Source organism: Pelobates fuscus, chromosome 3 (genome assembly GCF_036172605.1).
Source record: "Pelobates fuscus isolate aPelFus1 chromosome 3, aPelFus1.pri, whole genome shotgun sequence".
NCBI lineage: Eukaryota > Metazoa > Chordata > Amphibia > Anura > Pelobatidae > Pelobates > Pelobates fuscus.
In genome coordinates, this window is record NC_086319.1 from 327992964 (window position 1) to 328017232 (window position 24269).

General features: G+C 42.5%; 1 protein-coding gene across 1 annotated transcript in view; it reads right to left on the bottom strand.

Moving 5' to 3' along the window:
• LOC134601801 (transient receptor potential cation channel subfamily M member 7-like) overlaps window positions 1-24269 on the bottom strand; it is a 160241-nt gene that overhangs the window by 92729 nt on the left and 43243 nt on the right. Inside the window, exons 10-15 of the mRNA XM_063446300.1 lie at window positions 23911-23983; window positions 23522-23622; window positions 20513-20647; window positions 15289-15339; window positions 9679-9810; window positions 9003-9095 (exon numbers count right to left, since the gene is read on the bottom strand). Coding sequence (XP_063302370.1) covers window positions 9003-9095; window positions 9679-9810; window positions 15289-15339; window positions 20513-20647; window positions 23522-23622; window positions 23911-23983 — 585 coding nt within the window. The remainder of the gene's footprint in view (window positions 1-9002; window positions 9096-9678; window positions 9811-15288; window positions 15340-20512; window positions 20648-23521; window positions 23623-23910; window positions 23984-24269) is intronic.

Here is a 24269-nt window from a genome sequence, read left to right on the forward strand (position 1 = left end):
TGTAAATGATCAAAAATATTTTCACTTCAGTTTTGAAGTTTGTGTTTAAAAACAAAAATGTTTAGTTGACATTCTTATAAAAAAAAATAGTTCAGCTACATTTAATTTTTTATATTTTTTTCCAATTCTTTATTTTTTAAAGTGCATTTTTAATAACATATGTCAGTAATACCAAAGGTTATTACAGTAGAAGATCACTGGTTACATTTTGGTGACAGATTCAAGATGCATTGCACTTTTTTTTTTTAGATTAGAAATTCAAGAGTTAACAGAGACAGGCGTAGTAAAATAAAAGAAAACAATAGGTTATACATGCTGCGTGGAACACTTTAGCTTGAGATAATATTACTAGGTTTGGTCATAAAATGCAAGTAAGTACCATTGTTACAGACAGGCTTGTTATGCCCCAGAAGCAAGTAGAGCCTATAATGCATATAAACATGGTGAGGGCACTTGATGGGACTTGCATATTTTGTTTAAATGGTTAGTTACTCATGGGTTAACATTTGCTGGAGCTGGCTATTTGCTTTTGCCATTGCTATTGCCAAGTGCTTAACAGGTTGGACTGTGCTATCACATGCTGCAGAAACTACAAGAAGGTAAGCTTAGGTTGAACTATGGGTTAAGTTAAGCTTAGTGCTTATGGTTAATAGGTTAACCCTTTCAGTGGACCTATGTTATGGCGTTGGATTGGATATCTTAGGGACCGTGTCTACATTTTAAACTTAACTTTGCAGTCCAGTATTGAAGAGCTATCATATACTTAGTCCTGAGAGCACTTGCTTATGATGTAGGAACACCCCAGCAGTAGGCAGTTGAATACCCAGACTCCATGGAAGGATGTTAGGCAGGCTCTGCACCATCAGTGAGGGCAGAGCTGTTTCCTCAAGTCCTCTCTGCCTGGGGTCTGTAGTGTGGATGTGTAAGGCTGGTATGTCCCCCTGTGATAAGGAGTTTGCCTCTGCCGCTATCCTCCAGCCGTTGGTGTCCTCCCCTTGCGGTCTGGCTGTGGAGGGTCGCTGTGCTGTTGTGGAGGCGTTGCGGGCCAGATCCGTGGGACGGAGCGATGAAGTGCACTCTGTGTAAGTCTTCTGGAGGGTTGTCTGATGGGTCTGGGACTGGGTAGCTGGGTCTGTGCTTTGTGTGCTTTGTGTGTCAGCTTGTAGCCGCTCCCGCCTTTTCACCGCGTGTGGACTCAGGGCCTTGGTAGCTGTTTAGCCAGGCAGAGACTGAGGCTGTGTGTCAATGTGTATTGGGCTGCTCCATGCAGGTATGCAGGGCCTGCGTGGATTTCGAGGGGATTGCATCCTCTTGGGAGCCAGAGGTGACAGTGTGGGTCAGCAGGGTCACTGTGCCGCCATTTTAGATGTGGCTCCCGGTCTGGTCTTCGTTTTGGCGGCCGGTTGGGGTCCCGAGAGCTCCGGTGAAGCAGGGGCTGCAGGGCGTACAGGGTGTGGGCCGGGATCACCCCCACCGGCCCAGGGGGGGGAGGGCAGGGCCCGGTCCTTCCAGCTGAGGGAGTCTGGCTGGATATCATTGGGCAGGATAGCGGGCGGTGGCCGTCCGCCTCACTCACCACCTGAGTAGGCCTCATCCGAAAGGAACGATGCATATCTCTCCGATATTAACTGCAAGCCTCTCCCCGGGTCCAGTGTCTCCGCATGTGCCGGCCCACCACGGTAGGTCGTCATTTGGGTCCAAAAGTTCCTTATTGTGGGCTAATAAGTCAAAAGTTGCTGGAGCTGTTGTGCCATGCGGCCAGCCAGCATGGCGGTCAGGCCCTGCCCCACCAGCTACATTTAATTTTAATGATGTATATAAATTACCATTTTCATTGTTGAATTTTCAAAGTATATAAAAATATATACAAAATCCCTATTAGTCCTGTTTGATTAACTTTCATTCAACATATAGTTATTTTCCTCAACAACAAAAGAAAAAGCTCAGGGGCACACCTTAATAAAACAAGCTGCACACATCTATGAATAGAGGGGCAAATGCTGGAAGGGATTACTTTTATACTTATTACATGGTTAATTCTGGGTGTGTTGTAACAATTAGTAGACTGTTATTATTTGTGTTTAAATAGCCTGTGTTTCCTTTCTATGATACTGCGTAGGAATAAGTGCAATGTAGCATTACATGTGACTGTTTTGTACTTAATTTTTTTAATGGATGCATTAATTATATGCATTTTTAACCAATAAAGCAGTCAAATTAAACATCTTTATATATTGTATTTTGATAGATTTATAACAGCTGCAGCTTCGATCTCTAGATATTAAAACCCACAAATGAATCATAATACACTGACATGTGCCATTATATTGTGTTGTGTTGTGTTTTGGTGAGGGGGTGGAGGGGAGGGGGATTGAACATCAGTTTTTCCATAGAAAAAAAACCCAAAAAATTATTGAGGAAAGTCCTCAGCACGTGTTTTCAAATTTGTGCAACTATATAGGTTATTTCATTGGATGCTCCAAGTACCATGCCATCATATGCCAATTGCCATGATTGATTCTGCAGTAATATAGTAATATAGTTATTGCATCTATAAGGTAATGGCAGGCAATGGAGGCTGGCCCATAAGTGCGGGTGGGGGTAGTACCCCCTCTGTTTTTGTTGCAATAAAAATAATCATTCATTAGCATAGTAAAGACTAGATTAATTTAATAGATTAAATGTATATTAGAAATAAGATGTGTTTAACATGATTAGTTCTGCAGTTTGCTCTACACAACTTTATTGCTCTCAACCTATATCCTCTTCACACGTAGAAAAGTCATCTTTCTAGACTTACAGATATATATTGAAGAGAATAAGATTAAAACAAAGAATTATTTCAAGACTGTAGAAGCTAATAGCTACATAGGAAGAGAAAGCTGCCACTTCTCACCATGGCTGGAAAATGCCCCTAAAGGCCAATTTTTGCGTATCCGGCGGAATTGTACAGATTTAACTAGTTTTGAAATCCAATCAACTAAAATTAAACAAGATTTTTTGGATAAAGGATATGAGGAACCTAAATTAGAAAGAGCCAGGGAAGAAGTAAAAACCATAGAAAGAAAGAAACTCCTTAAATATAAAGAGAAAAAAGAAACTACAGCTACAGAAATTCCATTTATATGCCATTTTAGCACAGATAATCATAAAGTGAGAAAAATTATTTCCAAGTTCTGGCCTATTCTGTTACAGGATCCGCTTGCGAGAAACTTCCTCCCAGAAAGACCTAGATTTATACATAGAGGAGTTAACAACTTCCGCCACTCTCTAACTTCGAGTTTTATTAAAGATAAGAAAACTAAAAGCACTTTTCTAAATTCAGATAAAGGATATTTTGGTTGCGGCCAATGCCTAGCGTGTAAAAGAACCAATAACAGAAAACGCCATATTAAGCACTTTACAAACAAAGATGGAAGAGAATATCAAATTAAAGATTTTATTAGCTGCCATTCGAAAAACCTAATCTACCTCATTACTTGCCCGTGCGGCTTAAAGGACCACTATAGTGCCAGGAAAACATACTCGTTTTCCTGGCACTATAGTGCCCTGAGGGTGCCCCCACCCTCAGGGACCCCCTCCCGCCCGGCTCTGGGGAGAGGAAAGGGTTAAAACTTACCTTTATTCTAGCGCCGGGCGGGGAGCTCTCCTCCTCCTCTCCGCCTCCGATCCTCCCTTTCGGCTGAATGCGCATGCGCGGCAAGAGCTGCGCGCGCATTCAGCCGGTCGCATAGGAAAGCATTTACAATGCGTTCCTATGGACGCTTGCGTGCTCTCACTGTGATTTTCACAGTGAGAATCACGCAAGCGCCTCTAGCGGCTGTCAGTGAGACAGCCACTAGAGGATTTAGAGGCTGGCTTAACCCTTATATAAACATAGCAGTTTCTCTGAAACGGCTATGTTTATATAAAAAAGGGTTAAACCTAGATGGACCAGGCACCCAGACCACTTCATTAAGCTGAAGTGGTCTGGGTGCCTAGAGTGGTCCTTTAAGCTATATAGGCAAAACTACGAGACAATTACATATTAGAATCGAAGAGCATAGCCGTAATATCCTGAAGGGCTTTGAAAAACATAGTGTCTCACTTCATTATCAAACTACTCATAACTGTGACATCAAAGATACGACCTTTGCAGGAATTATAAAAGTAGACAAAGACTGGAGAGGAGGGAACTTTGATAGTAAAATGAGTAAAATTGAGATGGAGTGGATTTTTAAATTGAATACCCTGATCCCTAATGGATTGAATGCAGACTTTGAAATATGCCACTTTTGAAAAAAAATTCCTTCACTATAAACTGAAATCTTAGTATTGTTCAGGGTGGGTATCTCTTTTAAATTATTCCCTATACATCATTAGCAAGTTTTATTTCCACTTATTATTGTATTTACATTCAGTTATAGGAAGTTATTACCTTATTAAGAAATGTTTAAGCTTTTTGTATTATTCACACGATAGATAAGTTATTTGGGAAGAAAGAGTAACCTGGTTAATTAAAAGAAAGATAAGAGAAAAAATTGATTTTGAAGTCTCCAATGAATTGCTTTACATCAATAATACATCAAGGGAATAGCCAAGTATTAAAAGAATAGATGTTTAATACCCGTTATCTATAAGAATTTGTAACATATACAACTGTTTTCACTTTGAAACTGCCGGTCCGGAAATTCCATTGAAGTAATATGTGAACCGCATGATGGAACGCATGGTGGAACGCAAGGAAGTGACCTATCGGCAAATACAGAGAAACCGGAAATGATGCGACGGAACAAAAATCCGGAAGTAGAATGAAAAAGAGGCTTGAAAGAGGCTTGAAACGCAGGGCATCACCGTTACCATGGTGATTGCCCGCGAAAATACGAGCCTGGACATTAATTACCTACCCCTTAGTGGGGTATATATAGCAGGGAGTATCCATTAGAACTATCTTCATCACTACATCCAGCTGAGGAAGCCAGCACGGCGAAACGCGTTCTGGAGAGACTGTGAGACTTTTTGGACTATTGGACTTTATGCCAATTTTATATTGTTTTTTATTTATATATATATATATATACCTTTTATAATTTTATTGCTACAATAAAGTACAATTTTTCATTATAATCATTGGCATCATCACTGCTATTTTTAAAAGAAGGTGTGTGGTCCCTAACCACACAGGTGTTTATAATAGAGCCTACCTGGACGGCTCTAATTTTGTGAGTACCCCATTTTAAATAATACTTACATTGAAGGTTGAAGGTATTGCACCAGATATGTTCTCTTCATCCTTATAGGAAACCAGGAACAGAGGCGGCTCTCTAATTAGGCGATTTAGGCGGCCGCCTAAGGCCTCGCGCTTGCTGGGGCCTCGCGGCCGCCTAAATCACCTTAGGGCAGACGGAACTGCCGGGTCCTCGGTCCATGACCGAGACCGAGGATCCGACAGTGAGAGGGGGCCCGGCGGCTTGCCCAGTATGCCGCCGGGTGGCCCCTCCACATGGTCTGCCCACAGGGAGAGCCAGCCTCTGATCTGCAGCTCCGCCGAGTGCAGAGCTGCAGATCACATAATGTGGTTCTCGCGAGCACACAGAGCGTTGCCGCGGGTTACCACGGCAACGCTCTGACAGGCTCTCGCGGAGCTGCAGACAGAACAGTCATCCCACCGGACCACCAGGGACTGCTGCCACCGGACCACCAGGGAATTTAATTATAAAACAAGGTATTTTAGTGTGTGGAGGCTTGTCACAGCCTCCACACACACTCTTCCCAACACTGCCCACCCAGCCTCACTGCCCCAACACTGCCCACCCAGCCTCACTGCACCAACACTGCCCACCCAGCCTCACTGCCCCAACACTGCCCACCCAGCCTCACTGCCCCAGCACTGCCCACCCAGCCTCACTGCCCACCCAGCCTCACTGCCCCAGCACTGCCCACCCAGCCTCACTGCCCCAGCACTGCCCACCCACCCTCACTGCCCCAGCACTGCCCACCCAGCCTCACTGCCCACCCAGCCTCACTGCCCCAGCACTGCCCACCCAGCCTCACTGCCCCAGCACTGCCCACCCAGCCTCACTGCCCCAGCACTGCCCACCCAGCCTCACTGCCCACCCAGCCTCACTGCCCCAGCACTGCCCACCCACCCTCACTGCCCACCCAGCCTCACTGCCCCAGCACTGCCCACCCAGCCTCACTGCCCACCCAGCCTCACTGCCCACCCAGCCTCACTGCCCCAGCACTGCCCACCCAGCCTCACTGTCCCAACACTGCCCATCCACCCTCACTGCCCCAAAACTGCCCACCCACCCTCACTGCCCACCCAGCCTCACTGTCTCAACACTGCCCCAAAACTGTCCACCTACATACACTGCCCTCCCACCCTCACTGCCCTCCCACCCACACTACCCCAACACTGCCCTCCCACCCCCACTGCCCACCCACATACACTGCCCTGCCCCAACACTGCCCTCCCACGCACACTGCCCTCTCACCCACTCTGCCCTGCCCCCCACATACCCTGTCTCAAACGTGCCCTGCCCCAACATACACTGCCCCGCCATCCACATACCCTGCCCACCACAGACACTGTCCCCCACACTAACCACCACAGACACTGTCCCCCACACTGACCACCACATACACTGCCCCCCACACTGACCACCACAGACACTGTCCCCCACACTGACCACCACATACCCTGTCCCCCACAGTGACCACCACATACCCTGTCCCCCACAGTGACCACCACATACCCTGTCCCCCACAGTGACCACCACATACCCTGTCCCCCACAGTGACCACCACATACCCTGTCCCCCACAGTGACCACCACATACCCTGTCCCCCACAGTGACCACCACATACCCTGCCCCCCACAGTGACCACCACATACCCTGCCCCCCACAGTGACCACCACATACCCTGCCCCCCACAGTGACCACCACATACCCTGCCCCCCACAGTGACCACCACATACCCTGCCCCCCACAGTGACCACCACATACCCTGCCCCCCACAGTGACCACCACATACCCTGCCCCCCACACTGTCCGCCACACACTCTGCCCCCACACAATTTCTCACACAAAATGCCCTCCACTGTCACACACCCTGCTCTCCCACACTGTTTCCCACACACTCTGCCACCCACATGGTCACACACCCTGCCCCCCTACACTGTCATACACACTGCCCCCTCATGCTGTCACACACCCTGCCCTCACTAAACTGTGTCCCACACACCTTGCCCTCCCAAACTGTAACACACCCTGTGTCCCACACACTATCACACACTGCTCCCCACACTTTCACCATCCTCCACACTGCTACCCCACACTGTCATCTTCTTCCTCACTGTCACCCACTCACACCCTGCCCCCAAAACTGTCACATTCCTCCACACTGCTCTCTCACCCTGTTACCCTTTCACACACTTGCACCCCATATTGTCAGCCCCCAACACTGTCACCAATACATACAGTCACCCCTCCCACACACTGCCCCTGCACACACTGTCACCCTTTCCAACACTGCATCCCACACTCTCACCTACCCACCGTCACAATTCCACACACATACAGCCACCCCACACACTGTCACCCCCCACATGCTGTCATGCCCCCTTCACCCAGCTTCGCTCACATTAACCTCTCCTAATCTTGTTGCTTTCACCCCCTCCATCCATTCTACAATTACCGGCCCTCGCTCTTCTACACTCACCCTATCACATTAATCCCCCTAATCCTATCACACTCATCTTCTCTCATACTGTCACACTCACCCCCAACCCTGTCACACTCATCCTTTTTCACATTAACCCTTTTCTCGTGGGCCCAACCATGCCACACTCACCCTGTCACGTAATCCTGTCCGGCTCACTTTCCCTTTGCCTTGTCACACTCCCTCCTCCAGCCGTGCAACACGTAACCCATAACCCTGTCAAACTCATCCCCTCTTCACCCTATCACATTAACTTCTCCTATCCTGTCACTCATCCTGCCTAGACATGCCACACTCACCCTGTCACATAACCCTCCCTCATCCTGTCACTCTCACCTCCCCTCGCCCTGTCACCCTTTCTCCTTCAACCGTGCCACACTCACCCCAACAGTGAATACAGAGACTAGCTCTCTGTATCCAGCACTGCAAACCTGTCATACATTATAACTACAGCTCATTATACACACAATTCAACCCCTATATGTTTTTTTTACTATGAGTGTTAGTGGGGGGCCTCATGTTTGAGTTTCGCCTAAGGCCTCATAAAGTCTAGAGCCGCCACTGACCAGGAACATCTACCTACAAGAAGGGTGAGGGTCGCCTTTACGGACCCCAAGAACGGTGTTATTGAGCTATTGATATTAGCTCCATAAATTGTGAGTGGGAATTTTCCCCTTTTATTCCTTCATACTAAATACACTTTTCAGTCTGCACTATGTTTGGTATGTTTGTCTCTTATGTTTTATAGGATCCATATCCAATTACATGTGTATTGACTATAAGGATATTCAAGGTATAGCTATAATTATTCCTTATCTCCATTATCCCTACACTATCATTTTAATATAGCGCTTCACCAACCCAAGGTCTTCTATGTCCTCTTCAACCTATTGTTCCTGTAGGTTTTCTTGTAATTGTCCTATTTATAGTTAAATCCTCCCTCTCATAATATTATAAAGCGCTACAAATTTTGGCGCTTTATAAATAGCAATAATAATAATAATTGCTAAATAGAAATACTGATGAGAATGCGAGCAACCAATCATGCAAGAATTTGAGGCATTCCTAAAAAATTATAGTCTCTCTGTATAAAATCGTCCGACATGCTTAGTCTGCACTGCAGATGTCACCTATTGGCTTTGCCTTGGGCCTTCAGATTATGGATAAGTGCCAGGGGACTACAGACACAATATGAGATGAAACAGTTAAATTACCTACAGTGCCGTTTAAGGTTGCAATAAATAAAACTAAGGGGGGGGATTATTTTTATATTTAGTATCAAAAAGAACAATACATACCTTTGGCTTGTATGGCTGGGCTGTTTGAATAAAGTGGTCGTGTCTTGTGCTTGAAGAATGTGGTGAAGAAATGGAAACAGCATTTCTAGATCGCTGTAAACAGCAGAAAATAAGGTTAAGTTAAAGGCGTGTGTACGTGTGTATGTATGTATAGACACACACACACATCTCTCCTTTCAGTTATAACGCAATCACACATGTACAACACAATCAGTATACATCAGGAAAAAGTAATCACAAGTAAATTCTAAAGTATTTCTACACCTATATAAAGGCCAACTATGGAACCATGTAAATGTCTCCTGTAGGTGCTTGATTCCACTCAGAGCCTCAGTTCTTGGATGGATTCATTCCAGAAATGTGTATGGTATTTGTGGATGCTCTATGATTGATAACATTGAAATAGATAGGAGCTGCAGGGATAGCTTTTAATTGTCCATCCATTATATCACATTTTCTCAACCTATGGTACATGTACCTCATGGGGTACTTAATACCATTTCACTGTCGGAATCAGTAGTATCTGAATGGGATCTTTTTCTACTTATTTGGAACTTTTATTCATGAGAATGAGTTATTGGTAGATTATATTTAAAAAATATATATATTTATAAATTGGAATAAAATCTCCAAGTATAAAAGATAGCAATAACAGTATAAGGATATTTATGCATACCTGTTGGAGTGATTTATACATTGCTCTGAAGGGTTTCTTGGTGTAATTGCATCTAAAGGTCCCTCCCATCAGAAATTCAACTACAAGTCCAATATCCATAAGGGTGATTTTATATCCTGCAGGAAGTCTACCCTAGAATAAATTACACATTATCAGGCACTCAGATGTGACAGAGAGACAACTGTAGAGCCATAATAAAACACACCATCTCACCCCAAACACACACACACACACACACACACACACATATATATATATATATATATATATATATATATATATATATATATATATATATATATATATATATATATATATATAATATATAATGCATCCATGTAAAATGTAATTTAATAAAGTTGTGAACATACCAGAATGCAATGGAAGTGTAAATGCACAGGCAGAGAGCTAAAGGATGGACTGAAATATTACTGTTGATATGCTCATGCTGCACAGCAGGGCAATAACTTCAACTACATTCTAAAAGAATGAGTTTGGGAAAGATCATTTGATTTCTTCAAACAAACCAATAAACTGGTGGGTGAAGGTAAATGAACTGTGAGGTACACCACCACTCTAGGACATGTCATCTTACTGGACTAGGTAGTGTGCCACAATGATGCATGTTGTTACCACGAACGTGAGGCGTATAAATGTTACGCCTGGGCACTCTCACTCTCCCTACCTGTAATTATATGTATTATTTTAATAGATACTATATTTGTGTATTTAGGAACATTAGGTAAGTCTTTGAAAAAGCAAGCAGTAAATGCAGCTCCAGTTAAAATGTTGGCAATACCAGAGTATGACCACTGATATAGCTACCTTTACTTTGCCCAGGACATACTTGAAAACAAGAGAAATCTCAATGTATCCATCCTGGTAAAATATTTTATTTTATAAATAAATAAAGAAGATTCTTGTTCTACTCAGTCTAAGTGACTATTAAAGAACTTTCAAATTATATTGGCAGGTTACATAGTTACATAGTTGAAAAGAGACTTGTGTCCATCAAGTTCAGCCTTCCTCACATTTGTTTTTTGCTGTTGATCCAAAAGAAGGCAAAATAAAAAAACAGTTTGAAGCACTTTCAATTTTGCAACAAGCTAGAAAAAAAATTCCTTCTTGACCCCAGAATGGCAGTCAGATTTATCCTTGGATCAAGCAGTTATTACCCTACATTGAAAGATTATATCCTTGAATATTCTGTTTTTGCAAGTATGCATGTAGTTGCTGTTCGAACATCTGTATGGACTCTGATAAAACCACTTCTTCAGGCAGAGAATTCCACATCCTTATTGTTCTTACAGTAAAAAAAACTTTCCTTTGCCTTAGACGAAATCTTCTTTCTTCCAGTCTAAACGCATGACCTCGTGTCCTATGTAAAGTCCGGTTTGTGAATAGATTTCCACACAATGGTTTGTATTGGCCCGAATATATTTGTATAATGTTATCATATCCCCTCTCATGCAACGTTTTTCTAAACTAAATAGGTTTAAATTTGTTAACAGGTATAACTGTTGTTGTAGGACTAGGATGATCATTACACATGCAAGTACTCGCTCCACAAAAGAGGCAGAATAGCCATCCAATACTTTCTCCTTTGTAGCCATATATCTACCATTTTTTTGGAGACTTAATTTATAGTAGAATGTTAGAGATCATCATTTTATGTGCTATCAATAAATAATTGGAGCCCTATTATGGTCCAAACAGTGACCAGTAGTTTCTAGGTTGTTCCATAGAACAACCTAAAGTTCATGTCGTGTCTCCAGGGGGTAGACCTGCATAGGACTTTCCCCATTGTTTTGGAGACCACAGGTAACTATAAATATATATTGGTCATCATTTTGTTTTATATTTGATATAAATTTGGAATAAAGATGCGGTTCTTTTGGCATTACTAAATATTTGTATATGTTAGGTAAGGAAATATTTGGACACTAACACAATTTTCAGAATTTTGGCTCTGTATGCCACCACAATGGATTTGAAATGAAATAACTGAGATGTAATTGAAATGCAGACCTTTAGCTTTAATTCAAGGGGTTGAACACAAATATTTTCTGAAATGTTTAGGAATTGCAACCATTTTCATACACAGCCCCTTATTTTAGAGGCTCAAATGTAATTGGACAAATTAATACAATCATAAATAAAATGTAGAGTGGATTTCTCTCAAAAGGATACCAATTGGAAGTATTGGTGGTGAGAGAAGAATTATACAACAGTCGAGAATCCTTTGCAGGAAATGACTGCTTGAAATCTGGACCATGTGGATATCAACAAACACTGGGCTTCCTCCTTTGGGATGCTTTGCCAGACCTTTACTGCAGCGGTCTTCAGTTGTTTGTTCTTTGATCTTTCTGCCTTAAGTTTTGTTTTTCAGCAGGTATAATGAAGCCCAGGGAACAGCTAAGCTAAGTGGAGTGGGCCTTGACTTAGCTAGAAGGCAGGCATATGGATAGGGGAAATGGATTAGGGAATTTGGGAAGAGGTGGCTTATAGCCACATAAATAGCAGCCATTTTCGGGAGAGCCCCCTTTTAATTTAATTCCCACTTACTTGTTGTTGCCCCATCCTCCCTCCCTAGTATTGGGGTATATCCCTTGTTTTGGTCACGGCGGCAGGGGATGAATAGGATAATTGGGTGTAGATTGGCTTGATAAGTGGAGGGAAGTTCAAGTTCAGGAGCAATAGTTATGTTTCCATTGGTTTGGTAGGTTCAAGCTCGCCAGTAGCTCTGAACCTGGGTGTGTAGGGGTATCTCAGTATACCTTTACAAGTGGTTAAAGATGCCCTTGGTAACTGTGGAAAAAGATGCCCTTGGTGGCTGTGGAAAAAGATGCCCTTGGTGGCTGTGGTAACTGTTTGTGTTTTATGATAGATATCATTTTAAGATTGTTGTCATTTATGTCTGTAAATGTTTACATTGAAATTTGTTGGGCGTCAATGTCTTTAAGTTTATTGTTAAATGTTTTGTGTGCTCTCCTGTCCTGTTGATTCTCTCAAACAACTAGTTATTTTTGGTTATCCAGCCTGTACAGCACCATCTGTTGGTTTTGACAATATTGAAACAGCTATATGCACTACCTAAATAGCAAGGCTCATTAATTTGCATATTTAGGACTTGCACTTTAAAATTCAGGACCTCCGAAGGTGCACAATTTTGGAGATTGAGTACATCATAAACACTCCTGAACTCTAGAGGTGATTCAAGGAACTGTCAGATCTACATAAGAGGCACTTAGTGGCCATCACATGAGAGTTGTGCTATATCATTTATTAAGTGTATTCAGTGTGTCGGGGTGTGCCATTGTTTTATGCAATATTAATCTATGATCGGTTTTATGTTTTTCATGTAAAAAAACAGCTATCTTTTATATTGTAATAATACATTTGAACCAGTAACACCAAAAGGCTATGCTTATTGTATGAAAACATAGTTCACATGGTTTTATCCTATTTAAGTACACTCAGGGCCGGCGCGTCCTATAGGCGACTTAGGCAGTCGCATAGTGCGCACCGGACCAGGGGCACTAGATTTAGGTGACCGGCAGGAGGGAAGCACACAGCGCTCTCTCCTGCCGGAAACTCAATGTAGCGTGGCCAGGTGGCGCGGACCGCAGTACAGGAACTTCTATTTCCTGTACCCGGCCGCCGGCAGACTGACATGAAGTGCACACTCATTGAGCGTTTCCGTTTTGTCCACCTGCAGCTGGGTACAGGAAACAGAAGTTCCTGTACTGAGGTCCGTGCCACACGGCCACACTACATAGGTAGGAGGCACAAAAGGGAGGGAGGACCACTAAGGGGGGGAGAGAGGGGAAGGATCGCCAAAGGGGGGGTTGGTAAGGACCACTGAGGGGGGGTAAGAGGGAGAAAGGACCACTAAGGGGTGCAGGGAGGAGGGGAAAAGGACCATTAAGGGGGTGGGGGAGGAGGGGGAAAGGACCACTAAGGGGGTGGAGGAGGAGGGGGAATGGACCACTAAGGGGCTGGGGGGAAAAGGGAAAGAACCACTGAGGGGGTGAGGGGAGGAGGGGTTGGACCACTAAGGGGGGAAGAAGGTAAAGACCACTGAGGGGGGGGAGAGGGAGGACCACTAAGGGGGGGGGTGGAAGGACCACTAAGGGGTTTGGGAGAGGGCGGAGGACCACTTAGGGGGTGGAGGGAGAGGATGACCACTAAGGAGGGGGGAGAGGCAGGACCACTAAGGGTTTTGGGAGAGGGGGGAGGACCACTTAGGGGGTGGGGGGAGAGGATGAGTGAGAAGACCACCAAGGGTGGACTGCAGAGGGACAGTAGGCCAAGGGAGAGCACTAAGGGACAGGAGGGGAGAACACTGAGGAACAGGAGGGAAGGAGAGATCACTAATTGACAGGAGGGGAGAGCACTATAAAAAAAAATAAAGAGCTGCTGCCCTCTCAGTCCCTATCCTACCCCACAAACCCTCTCTTTTACACTACACACATACACAATGCATCCCGACACACACACACACACACACACACAGAAATATACAATGCATCCCTACTTACACACAGACACACCAAAACACACAATGCGTCCCTTACGCGCACACATACACACTGATTCTCTTACACACACAGAAACAAAATGCATCTCTTACACACACTCAATGCACCCCTTACAGACACACACTGCATTGAATTACATACACAGAAACACACCTTGCATCCCTTACACAAACACACACCCAGAAACATACAATGCATTCCTTACACACAAACACACACAGCATCCCCTATACACACACTACATCCCTTACACAAATTGGTATCCCTATACACTACATTCCATAAGAACACATACACATTACATCCTCTACAATAACACATAACACATCCCCTACACACATACACTCCACTCCCTGTGAGAGAACTCATAGGTGGGCCATGTAGGTGGATTTATTGGTCGACCTTGTATGCATACTCACGTTCACCTTGCTGTGTAAGGGGCCCCAAAAAATGGAGCTGCTTCCTGTTCATTAATTGTTGCGAGCACTGTTACTGGTGTCTATAGCCTGTGCCTGCAGGCTTCTTAATGTAAACATACTGCCTTTTCAGATAAAAGACACTTTGTGCAGAACTGGCGTTGGCCTATATGGCAGAGCATATGGGTGGGGCATTGTGATGTCACGTGATGGGCAGAACGTATTGGGGGGGACAGCAAAAATCCTTGCACCGACCCTGAGTACTCTATTATGCTCCAACCTCGGGGGGGGGGGGAGAAGGTTATTATTTTTTTTATTATTATTCATAGCATGTTTTGGAGATTCTTGCTTGGTTTTGGCAGCAGATTTTGAGTGTCTTCTGTGGTTATGGTACTATTTTAACAAATAGCTTGTGGTTTTAGCCATATGTCTTTTAACACTTGTACAACCCCTAATAGATGTGATGTAAAAATAACAACTGAGCACTACTTTGTCTAAACTAAACATATCTAAATGCAACCATATCCGTTTCAAGGCGTAACCAGCTCTACCAGCTGTATATGATCCAACACCTGGATGGAGCGGTCATTACACCTAGCACCTCGATACTCTCATCATGCAAAAATTTTTTTTAAAAAATTCAAACGGATTACCTTCTTGACGTCCTGTATAAGGTGCAGTAAGGTGGTGTTTGCATGTTGTTTCTAATAATGAAAAAAAGAGAAACAAACATGAATCTTGTTTGATATTAATTTTATGTTCTTTGTAAGTTTAAATGCATTTATCAACAGATATTTTTGTTAGCAATTCATTAGCTATTAAATTGTAAGAAATATGATGCATCTCCTTCATTAGCAGCATTAGACCAGCTAAGTAATAATGAGAAAATAGAAAGCATAAAATAGACTGCCTATTCCTATTCTATGACAACAGGTTTACTCTCTCTCACCAGATTCATTTCCTCCAGGATTGTATTGCTAAGAATACATATACGATTCCCAATCAAGACAATTGCCCAGATCACCTAACTTGCAAAGACTTCTTCTCATTGAACTGCATTGGGAAGTCTGTGATTGGACAGCTGCAAAACCTTGCATCTAAGCCACTTCTTAATACCACTGATCAAAATCTTGGAAAGTATCAGATTTTTACTACATCTAAAATTTAAAGTGAAATCAACTTTAAAGTCAGAGTAGTCAAACAGAGTTGATTTAGAGAATGTTTTGACCTTTTGAAATTTAAAATTCACTTTGAGTTCATTTTGTTTTGGATTGGATTATGCAGGGCTAACCAAGATTAAATGCTAGATCCTAAACTGATTTTAAATTTGAGATTGCATCTGTTTTAACTAAATACATACAATTAATTATTATTAGAAATTTTAAAGTATTTGCATGTTAAATATTCACAAAATGGCTCTCAGACATTGTAGTAAAATAGAACTTCTCTTTACTTCAGTACACACACATAATGACATAACACAAGAGAGACTAACACAACAGAACAAGTGCATAACTTCACTATGCTGCCATCTACTGGAAGGTGGACTGCATAAACCCCAATAAATAACACTCCTCCCCCCCTAGACCTCAAAGTCTTTGAGATAACTGGGAGGTTTAATATTTCGCCTTACGTGCCCCAAAACCATGTTTGGAACTGCTTCACCTGGACCTTCAGTTGTGCCCATCCCTTCTTCCTGTGCTCTGTCAGATGGACCACACAGAACTGGTTCTTCAACAACAACTCCTGGAGAACTGAGGCCTGTATCATCCAGTGGTTCAACATCATCTGTAATCACAGAAAACCCAGTATGACTGGGACCGGCAGCAGGCTCAATCTCATCACTCCGTTCCCGAATCTGATCGACATACCTTCGTAATATTCTACCATCAGGAATTTGTACTTTGTATGACAAAGGTCCTGTGGCCATAAGTACTTTTGCAGGTATCTATTTAGGCCCAGAAATATAGTTCCTGACATAGACAGCACTGTCAGGTGCAAATACTCTGACAGTAGAAGCATTATAGTTCTTATTGAATTGCAATTCTTGCTTCTCTTGTAACTGAGTTGTCAAATCAGGATGTAAACGATCCAGACAAGTTTTAGGACGCCGGACGCTGGACTACTACCGGTGCTTGAGCAAGGTGTCACATGTTGTTGCAGAAGGAAATTTGCAAGTCTACGATTCCAATCTCCTTCAATAATTTTCTTTAATGAGTCTTTGGTAGTCTGAACCATACGCTCAGCTTGACCATTTGATGATGGGTGCAATTGTAACATGTCGAATAAGATTACTTGCCATGAAAATCTTGAATTCTGATGAGGTAAATTGTGTTCCATTATCAGACACAATTGTATCTGGCAGCCCATGTGTAGCAAACAGCCTCCTTAGAATCTTTATGACTGTGACTGAGGTAGCAGATGTAACTGGAACAACTTCTAACCATTTTGAAAAGGAGTCAACAACTAAAAAAAACATCTGTCCATGAAAAGGGCCAGCAAAATCTATGTGTAAACGGGACCAAGGTGACCTAGTCACTTCCCAAGGATGTACTGATGCTTTAGGTGGAGCATGACGAGTAGATTGGCATGGTACACAGTTCTTCACCCATTTTTCAATAACTTCATCCATTTTAGGCCACCAAACATAACTTCTGGCTAAAGCTTTCATGCAAACTATTCCAGGATGTCCTTCATGAAGAACATGCAATACTCGAGCTTGTCCTGCATTTGGAATTACCACTCTGTTTCCCCATAATAGGCACCCTTTATAGGCAGATAGTTCATGTTGGCGCAGTACAAATGGTTTGAACTTGTCTTCCACTTTTGATTTTGGCCACCCCCTCCAAACCCAGTTGAGCACACGGGACAGCAAAGGATCCTTGGCAGACATACAGGCAATGTCACTTGCATGTAATGGAGGGTTTGGAATGGATTCCAACATGAGGACCTCAGACATAGGAGTAACAAGGAAGTCAGGAGAAGGCAAAGGTAATCGGCTTAATCCATCAGCATGTGTGATATCCTTGCCAGGACGATACTTGAACTCACAATCATAGACATTCAGCATAAGGGACCACCTGAGCATGCGTGGTGAAATTATTTGAGGAGTGGGAGTATTGCTGGTGAACAGACCCATACAAATAGTCATGAAACTTTTTTACACCGGACACAATTTGGGCGTAATTCCTCTCTGTAGTAGATAAAGTCCGTGAATAAAATGCAGTAGGAGCCTCAACCTCATTTCTCAAAGTGTGGCTCAATACAGCCCCTATGCCATACGGAGAAGCATCGCAGGTGAGGTTGAGCGTTTTCTCCAAATCATAGTGTACAAGCAAACTGTCAGAAGACAACAGTTTTTTAGCAGCGCTGAAAGCGGTAGTATGAACGTCAGTCCACTTCCATGGAGCATCTTTATCTAGTAGACGATGCAGAGGTTCAGCAACAGTGGCTTTGTCAGGCAGAAAAGAATGGTAAAAATTAAGCAACCCTAGGAAAGCTTGCAGTTCTTGTTTGTTTGCTGGAACCGGAGCTCTATGGATAGCTTCAACCTTAGAATCAGTTGGATGAATGCCTTGTGCGTCAACTCGGTAACCAAGGAAATCCACGCTGCTTACACCAAAAACACACTTTTCTTTTTTAAGTTTTAGACCAGCATCAAGAAAACTTTGTAAAGCAAGTTGTAGCTGTGCAGCCAATGACTGTATAGAATCTGCTCCAATAAGAACGTCATCAAAATAAGGCACTACACCTGGAAGTCCAGATAAGAGGTCCTCCATTAAATTCTGGAATATGCCAGGAGCAATGGAAACTCCAAACTGCAAACGTCTTGCTCGGAAAGCTCCTTTGTGTGTTATTATCATTTGTGCCTCAGCAGCCTCATCATCCACAGGTAACTGCTGGTAGGCTTAAGCCATATCCAACTTGGCAAATACTTTTCCTTTTGCCAAAGTAGTAAGAATTTGATTAACAGCTGGAATTTGATAGGGATGCTCTTGCAACGCTTTGTTGATTGTACATTTGTAGTCAGCACAGATTCTGACATCCCCATTTGGTTTCATGACTATGGGTGTACACCACTTTGGGTGTGTTACGGGTTCAAGTATACCTTGTTCCACAAGACGTGAAATCTCAGCATCTATTTTTGGTCTGAGAGCTAATGCAATTTTGCGAGGCTTCATACGAATTGGGGATACTGTTAAATCTAATACAAAAGAAACAGGAGGGCCTTTAAACATGCCAAGACCTTCTTCAAAAACTGCACTAAATTTATCAATCACATTTTGTAGAATATCTGTGGATACATTATTAACTCCAGTTAATGAAATTCCTAAGGGTTCAAACCACTCTCTACCTAGCAAACTTGCTCTTTGTCCCTTAGTAATTATTAAACGTAAGTGTCCTCTGAATTTACCATATTTTACTGGTATAAAACAAGCCCCTTTAACATCCACAGCTTGTTTGTTGTAGTCCAAAAGAGGAATATCATAAGGAGAATTATGAAGCCATTATGAAGCCATAACAATGTAAATGTCTCTTCTGAAAATCAAAGAATATGTGCAACCAGAATCTACTTCCATTTTGCATAGAACATCTTGCAGCACAATTTCGGTGTAAATCTTCAGTCCTGATGGCGAATTTACCACTTTATTCACAGTCATTTGAGTAAACACCTGCAGTCATTTCACTATCTGAAACGGTATGTGGAGTATTAAAAGAGTGTGCTGTGGTTTGTATTTTATTCACATTCTTATATTTGGTCTGAATTCCACTGGCTTGACTTTGGCAAACTGTCTGTATGTGACCTGTACGTTTACATGTGTGGAAAACTGCATTTCGAAAACGACATGTATTACGCCTGTGTTTCCCACCGCAACTATAACAAGTTCCTTTAAATGGAGCTGTGACATCAGTGCGTGGTGAAAAGTCTTTTGATTTAGCATCAGTCTTCTTCACTAGATTTATTTCAGGTGAGTTCTCTTTGCTGGAGGAGGATTGTATCTCTTTTGAATGGACATATGCAGCCTCATTTGCAAGCGCTTCCTCTTGTGCAATAATAAAAGTTAAATTCTGTCTTGCAAGCAGTCTCCTCTGCAGTGCTTCATCTTGCACCCCACACACAAGCCTGTCCCTTAACAAGGATTCTAAGCTGGTACCAAAATTGCAATTTTCAGACAGCCTGCGCAGTTCTGCAATGTATGCTGCAATGCTTTCACCTGGTTTCTGATTTCTTCTATTGAAATAGAAACGCCTCACTGTTTCAGATGGGTTGGGTGCTAAATGATGTTTTAACAGTGCCAGTATTTCTTCAAATGAGTAGTCTTGTGGTTTAGCAGGTGATATCAGTGAGCGGACAATATTAAAAGTCTTAGATCCAATAACACTAAGTAACACAGCTCTCTTCTGAATAGCATCCACCACCTTATTAGCTTCCAGGAAAAACACTAACCGCTCAGCATATGAGTCCCATGAGGCTGGATTAGCCAGATCAAATTCCTTCATTTGTCCCAGAGAAGCCATGCTGGAGATATTTGTAGATAATAGAATTCCAAAAGGAAAGTTTTACTTCCTCACTCAGGCTGATCTTATTTCCTTTATATATATTCTGCAGTGTCCATTTACTGAAATCCCATCCTCGTCGCCAGTTTAAAGTATTTGCATGTTAAATATTCACAAAATGGCTCTCAGACATTGTAGTAAAATAGAACTTCTCTTTACTTCAGTACACACACATAATAATAACATAACACAAGAGAGACTAACACAACAGAACAAGTGCATAACTTCACTATGCTGCCATCTACTGGAAGGTGGACTGCATAACACCCCAATACATAACAGAAATAGAATAAGCTAAAATAAACACGTGTAACTTACTGCGTTATACAGCTCCTCCAGTCTGGGTATTGTTAGGAATCTGTGCAAGTTTACTCCATTTTCAATCAGAAGTTTGACAAATGCAACTCTGTTCATTATAAGTGCATCCAACATGGCTTGTTCCAAAGGCTCTGTCTGCAGAAAAGAAATCATTCATTCATTTTTGAAAAATGTATTTTGTATTATTTAATTGAATAGCCATGCTTATAGATGGCAAGTAGTGGGGCTTTTTATACTGCTTGTTACCTTTAGGAACAAATAATATAAAACAAATACATCATTTATAGTATCTAGTAAACATTCCCATTCTTCCCACTAGTGTTCCAGCATGTAATAGCATTCCTATGTAGCATTGATAAATGGAATGAATACATGGTACAAAAAAAGTTACGTCACCTATGTGGACTAGATAGTTTATAATGAGGGCATGGAATTACTTTATCTCTTGTACAGAGGGGATATTTCTGATATTTTATTTATGAACTGCCCTTGGTGGCATCAGTCTATGTTAGTAATATTTGTTTCCTGTGTAATGGCACAAATTAGCTCAAATTCATGTGAGTTCGACCCACCCAGGCATGTTAAAATTTAACACATTATTGGTTTGTCTCTTATTTTGCATCCAAATACCAACATTCTGAGCTTTAATATATGGCTACTCATTGAATGATGTGCTGAGAATTATTTACTGTTAGTCTCCCATGCGTTGGGGTCTGATATGCTAATGATATATGCAAGGTTGGTGCTACTGCTAGGCAGACTAGGCGGCCACCTATGGTGCACTGGCCCGGGGGGGGCGCAATATCCTGGTTCTTGGTGACTGGCAGGAGGAGAGTGCACAGCACAGTGCTTACCTTCCTGCCAGTCCTTGTAGCAATGCTGCGCAAACTGCGGGTAGAGGATCTTCTGAGCCCTCTACCTGGGAGCTAAAAACAGCTTCCTGTCAAACCAGATAGAGGATACAGAAGGTTCTATCCATGGTCCACTTGGCCACACTACAAAGGGGAAGTGAGCAGCATGCAAGGGAAGTAAAGAGAAAGAAACACATAATTGCCTGGGGATGGGGACACAAAGGCCCTCAGATAGTCTGTGGAAAGGGACAATGAAAGACACAGAGGGTTTGGGAAGGGGACAATGACACACACAGAGGTATCTGGAGAGGGGGAAAAGAGATATGCAAAGGGGCTGGGGGAGAAGAGAGATTCAAAGAAACTGTAGGAGAAAGACACACAAAGGCTTACATCAGTAGTGGGGAAAGTAATGTTAAAGGATAGGATTGTTTAACCTAAAATCACATGGATTTCAAGATCAGAGACAACATGGGGTTACTTCAGGGAGATCATGCCAAACTAATCTTATTGATTTTTTTGTTTGGGTAACTAAAATAATATATCAGGGTGGTGCAGTAGACACTGCTTACCTAGAGTTCATTAAGACTTTTGACACTGTTGCACATAGAAGGCTTATCAATAAACTGCAATCTTTAAGTTTGGATTCCAATATTTTTGAATGGGTAAGGCAGTGGCTGAGTGACAGGCAACAGAGGATTGTAGTCAATAAAGTATATTTGAAGCATGGTCTTGTCACCAGTGGGGTACCTCAGGGATCTGTACTTGGACCCATTCTCTTTAATATTTTTATTAGTGATATTGCAGAAGGTCTTGATGGTAAGGTATGTCTATTTGCTGCTGAATCTAAGATTTGCAACAGGGTTGATGTTCCAGGAGGGATAAGCCAAATGGCAAATGATTTAGGTAAACTAGAAAAAAATGGTCATCGTTGTGGCAACTGACATTTAATGTGGATAATTGCAAGATAATGCATCTTGGATGTAAAATCCCAAGCAGAGTATACAATATTTGATAGAGTCCTAACATCAACATCTGAGGAAAGAGATTTAGGGGTAATTATTTCAGATGATTTAAAGGTATGCATATTATGTAATAGAGCAGCAGGAAATGCCATCAGAATGCTTGGTTGCATAGGCCGTAGCAAGAGGGAAGTGCTCATGCCATTGTACAGAACACTAGTGAGACCTCACTTGGAGTATTGTACGCAATACTGTAGACCATATCAACACAGTAAAATAGGAGACTAAAAACTACCACAACAAGTCTTAAATTAGAGGGGCAAAGTTTTAAAAGTAATATCAGGAAGTATTACTTTACTGAGAGGGTAGTGGATACATGGAATAGCCTTACAGCTGAAGTGGTAGAGGTTAACACAGTTAAGGAGTTTAAGCATACGTGGAATAGGCATAAGGTTATGCTAGCTATAAGATAAGGCCAGGCACTAATGAGAGTATCTAGAATATTGGGCAGACTATCTGCTGTCACAGTCTATGCTTCTATGTTAAAGGGATGGGGGGTAGGAGACACAAAAATAGGTTGGGGAGAAAGAGACAAACAAAAGGGCTGAGAGGGGAAGAGACCCACATAGGGGCTGGGGGTGAGACACACAGAAGGGATGGGGGGAAGAGACACAGAAGGGCTGGGGGAAGAGACACAAAGAGGGGCTGGGAGGAATAAACAAACAGAGGGCTGGGGGTAAAAGACACATGTGAGGCTTGGGGGTAAAAGACACATAGAGGGGCTGAGGGGGAAGGGACACACAGGGGACTAGGGGGAAAAACACACAGAAGGGCTGGGAGGAATAGAGGTACAAAGGGGCTGGGTGGGAAGAAACACATAGGGGGCTGATAGCTAAACTTAAAATATATTTGCAGTTGTGTGACAGAGGACTTGTACCTGTGCCGTCAAGCCAATCACATTGCCCTTCGTAGTTAATGGTCAATACACGTTAAAAACAGGGGACTTACCCTGAATCTGACGCTGCAATTATATTAGTAAGAAGAAGAGGGGTATGTGAAAATGGATGGCCCTCATAGTATTAAACATTCAACCTGCCTCTATCCACCATCAGTATTAGTATACAAACAGCAGTTGGTATCCTGAAAGGACGTTCACAAACATTAGCCACACGTAACCCTAGTTAACAATGGTTACATACTCGCCACTGTTGTCCGTGGAGGAAAATTTTATTTTTTGCTAAGTCTACTCTGTTCCATGTGAGCGCAAGGACAAGTTGATCATTTGGAGATGTGTTGGTGCCTATGTAAAATAAAAATTTAAATCAAACATTATAATTGCACAATGTTAAAATATGGACTGACTTTTTCAAGACATTGGGAACCTGGCTATGTTAGAAACAATTGTTTGTTTACATCATACATCTAATTGTAAAAAGATCTTCACAAAAATGTTCCCCTTTCATATGTACGCTGTAAAGAGATATGTCATACCATAGAGGTCCATCCTTATAATGAAAGTTTGTGCATGAACATCATATTTGATAACATGACACTGGGTGAACATGTGTTTTTCACCAGAAATATTAACCTTTTAATAGTGCTGTAAGGATTGCAACATCAATATCCTGGTGTTCTTCAGACCCAGCACGATATATAGTTATCTAGGAGACAAAAAACGGTATTCATTTAGAATCTAAGCTGCAATATGTATCACAGCAGAATGATATAAGCATCTTGGAAATTTAAAGCGGTTTTCAAACAGTTATTTTTCCAGAAGGTAGTTCCACAAAAAGGGTAAGTGACAGTCAGGAAAATAGGACGACTCAATGATGTTTAAATTGACCCTAAAAAGTTAAATGTCACAGGAAGACATACGACTATGCCACACATTCATTAAGCTGTTTTTACACTGAGCGAGGCAACCCATTCCATGTTTACGAACTCCAC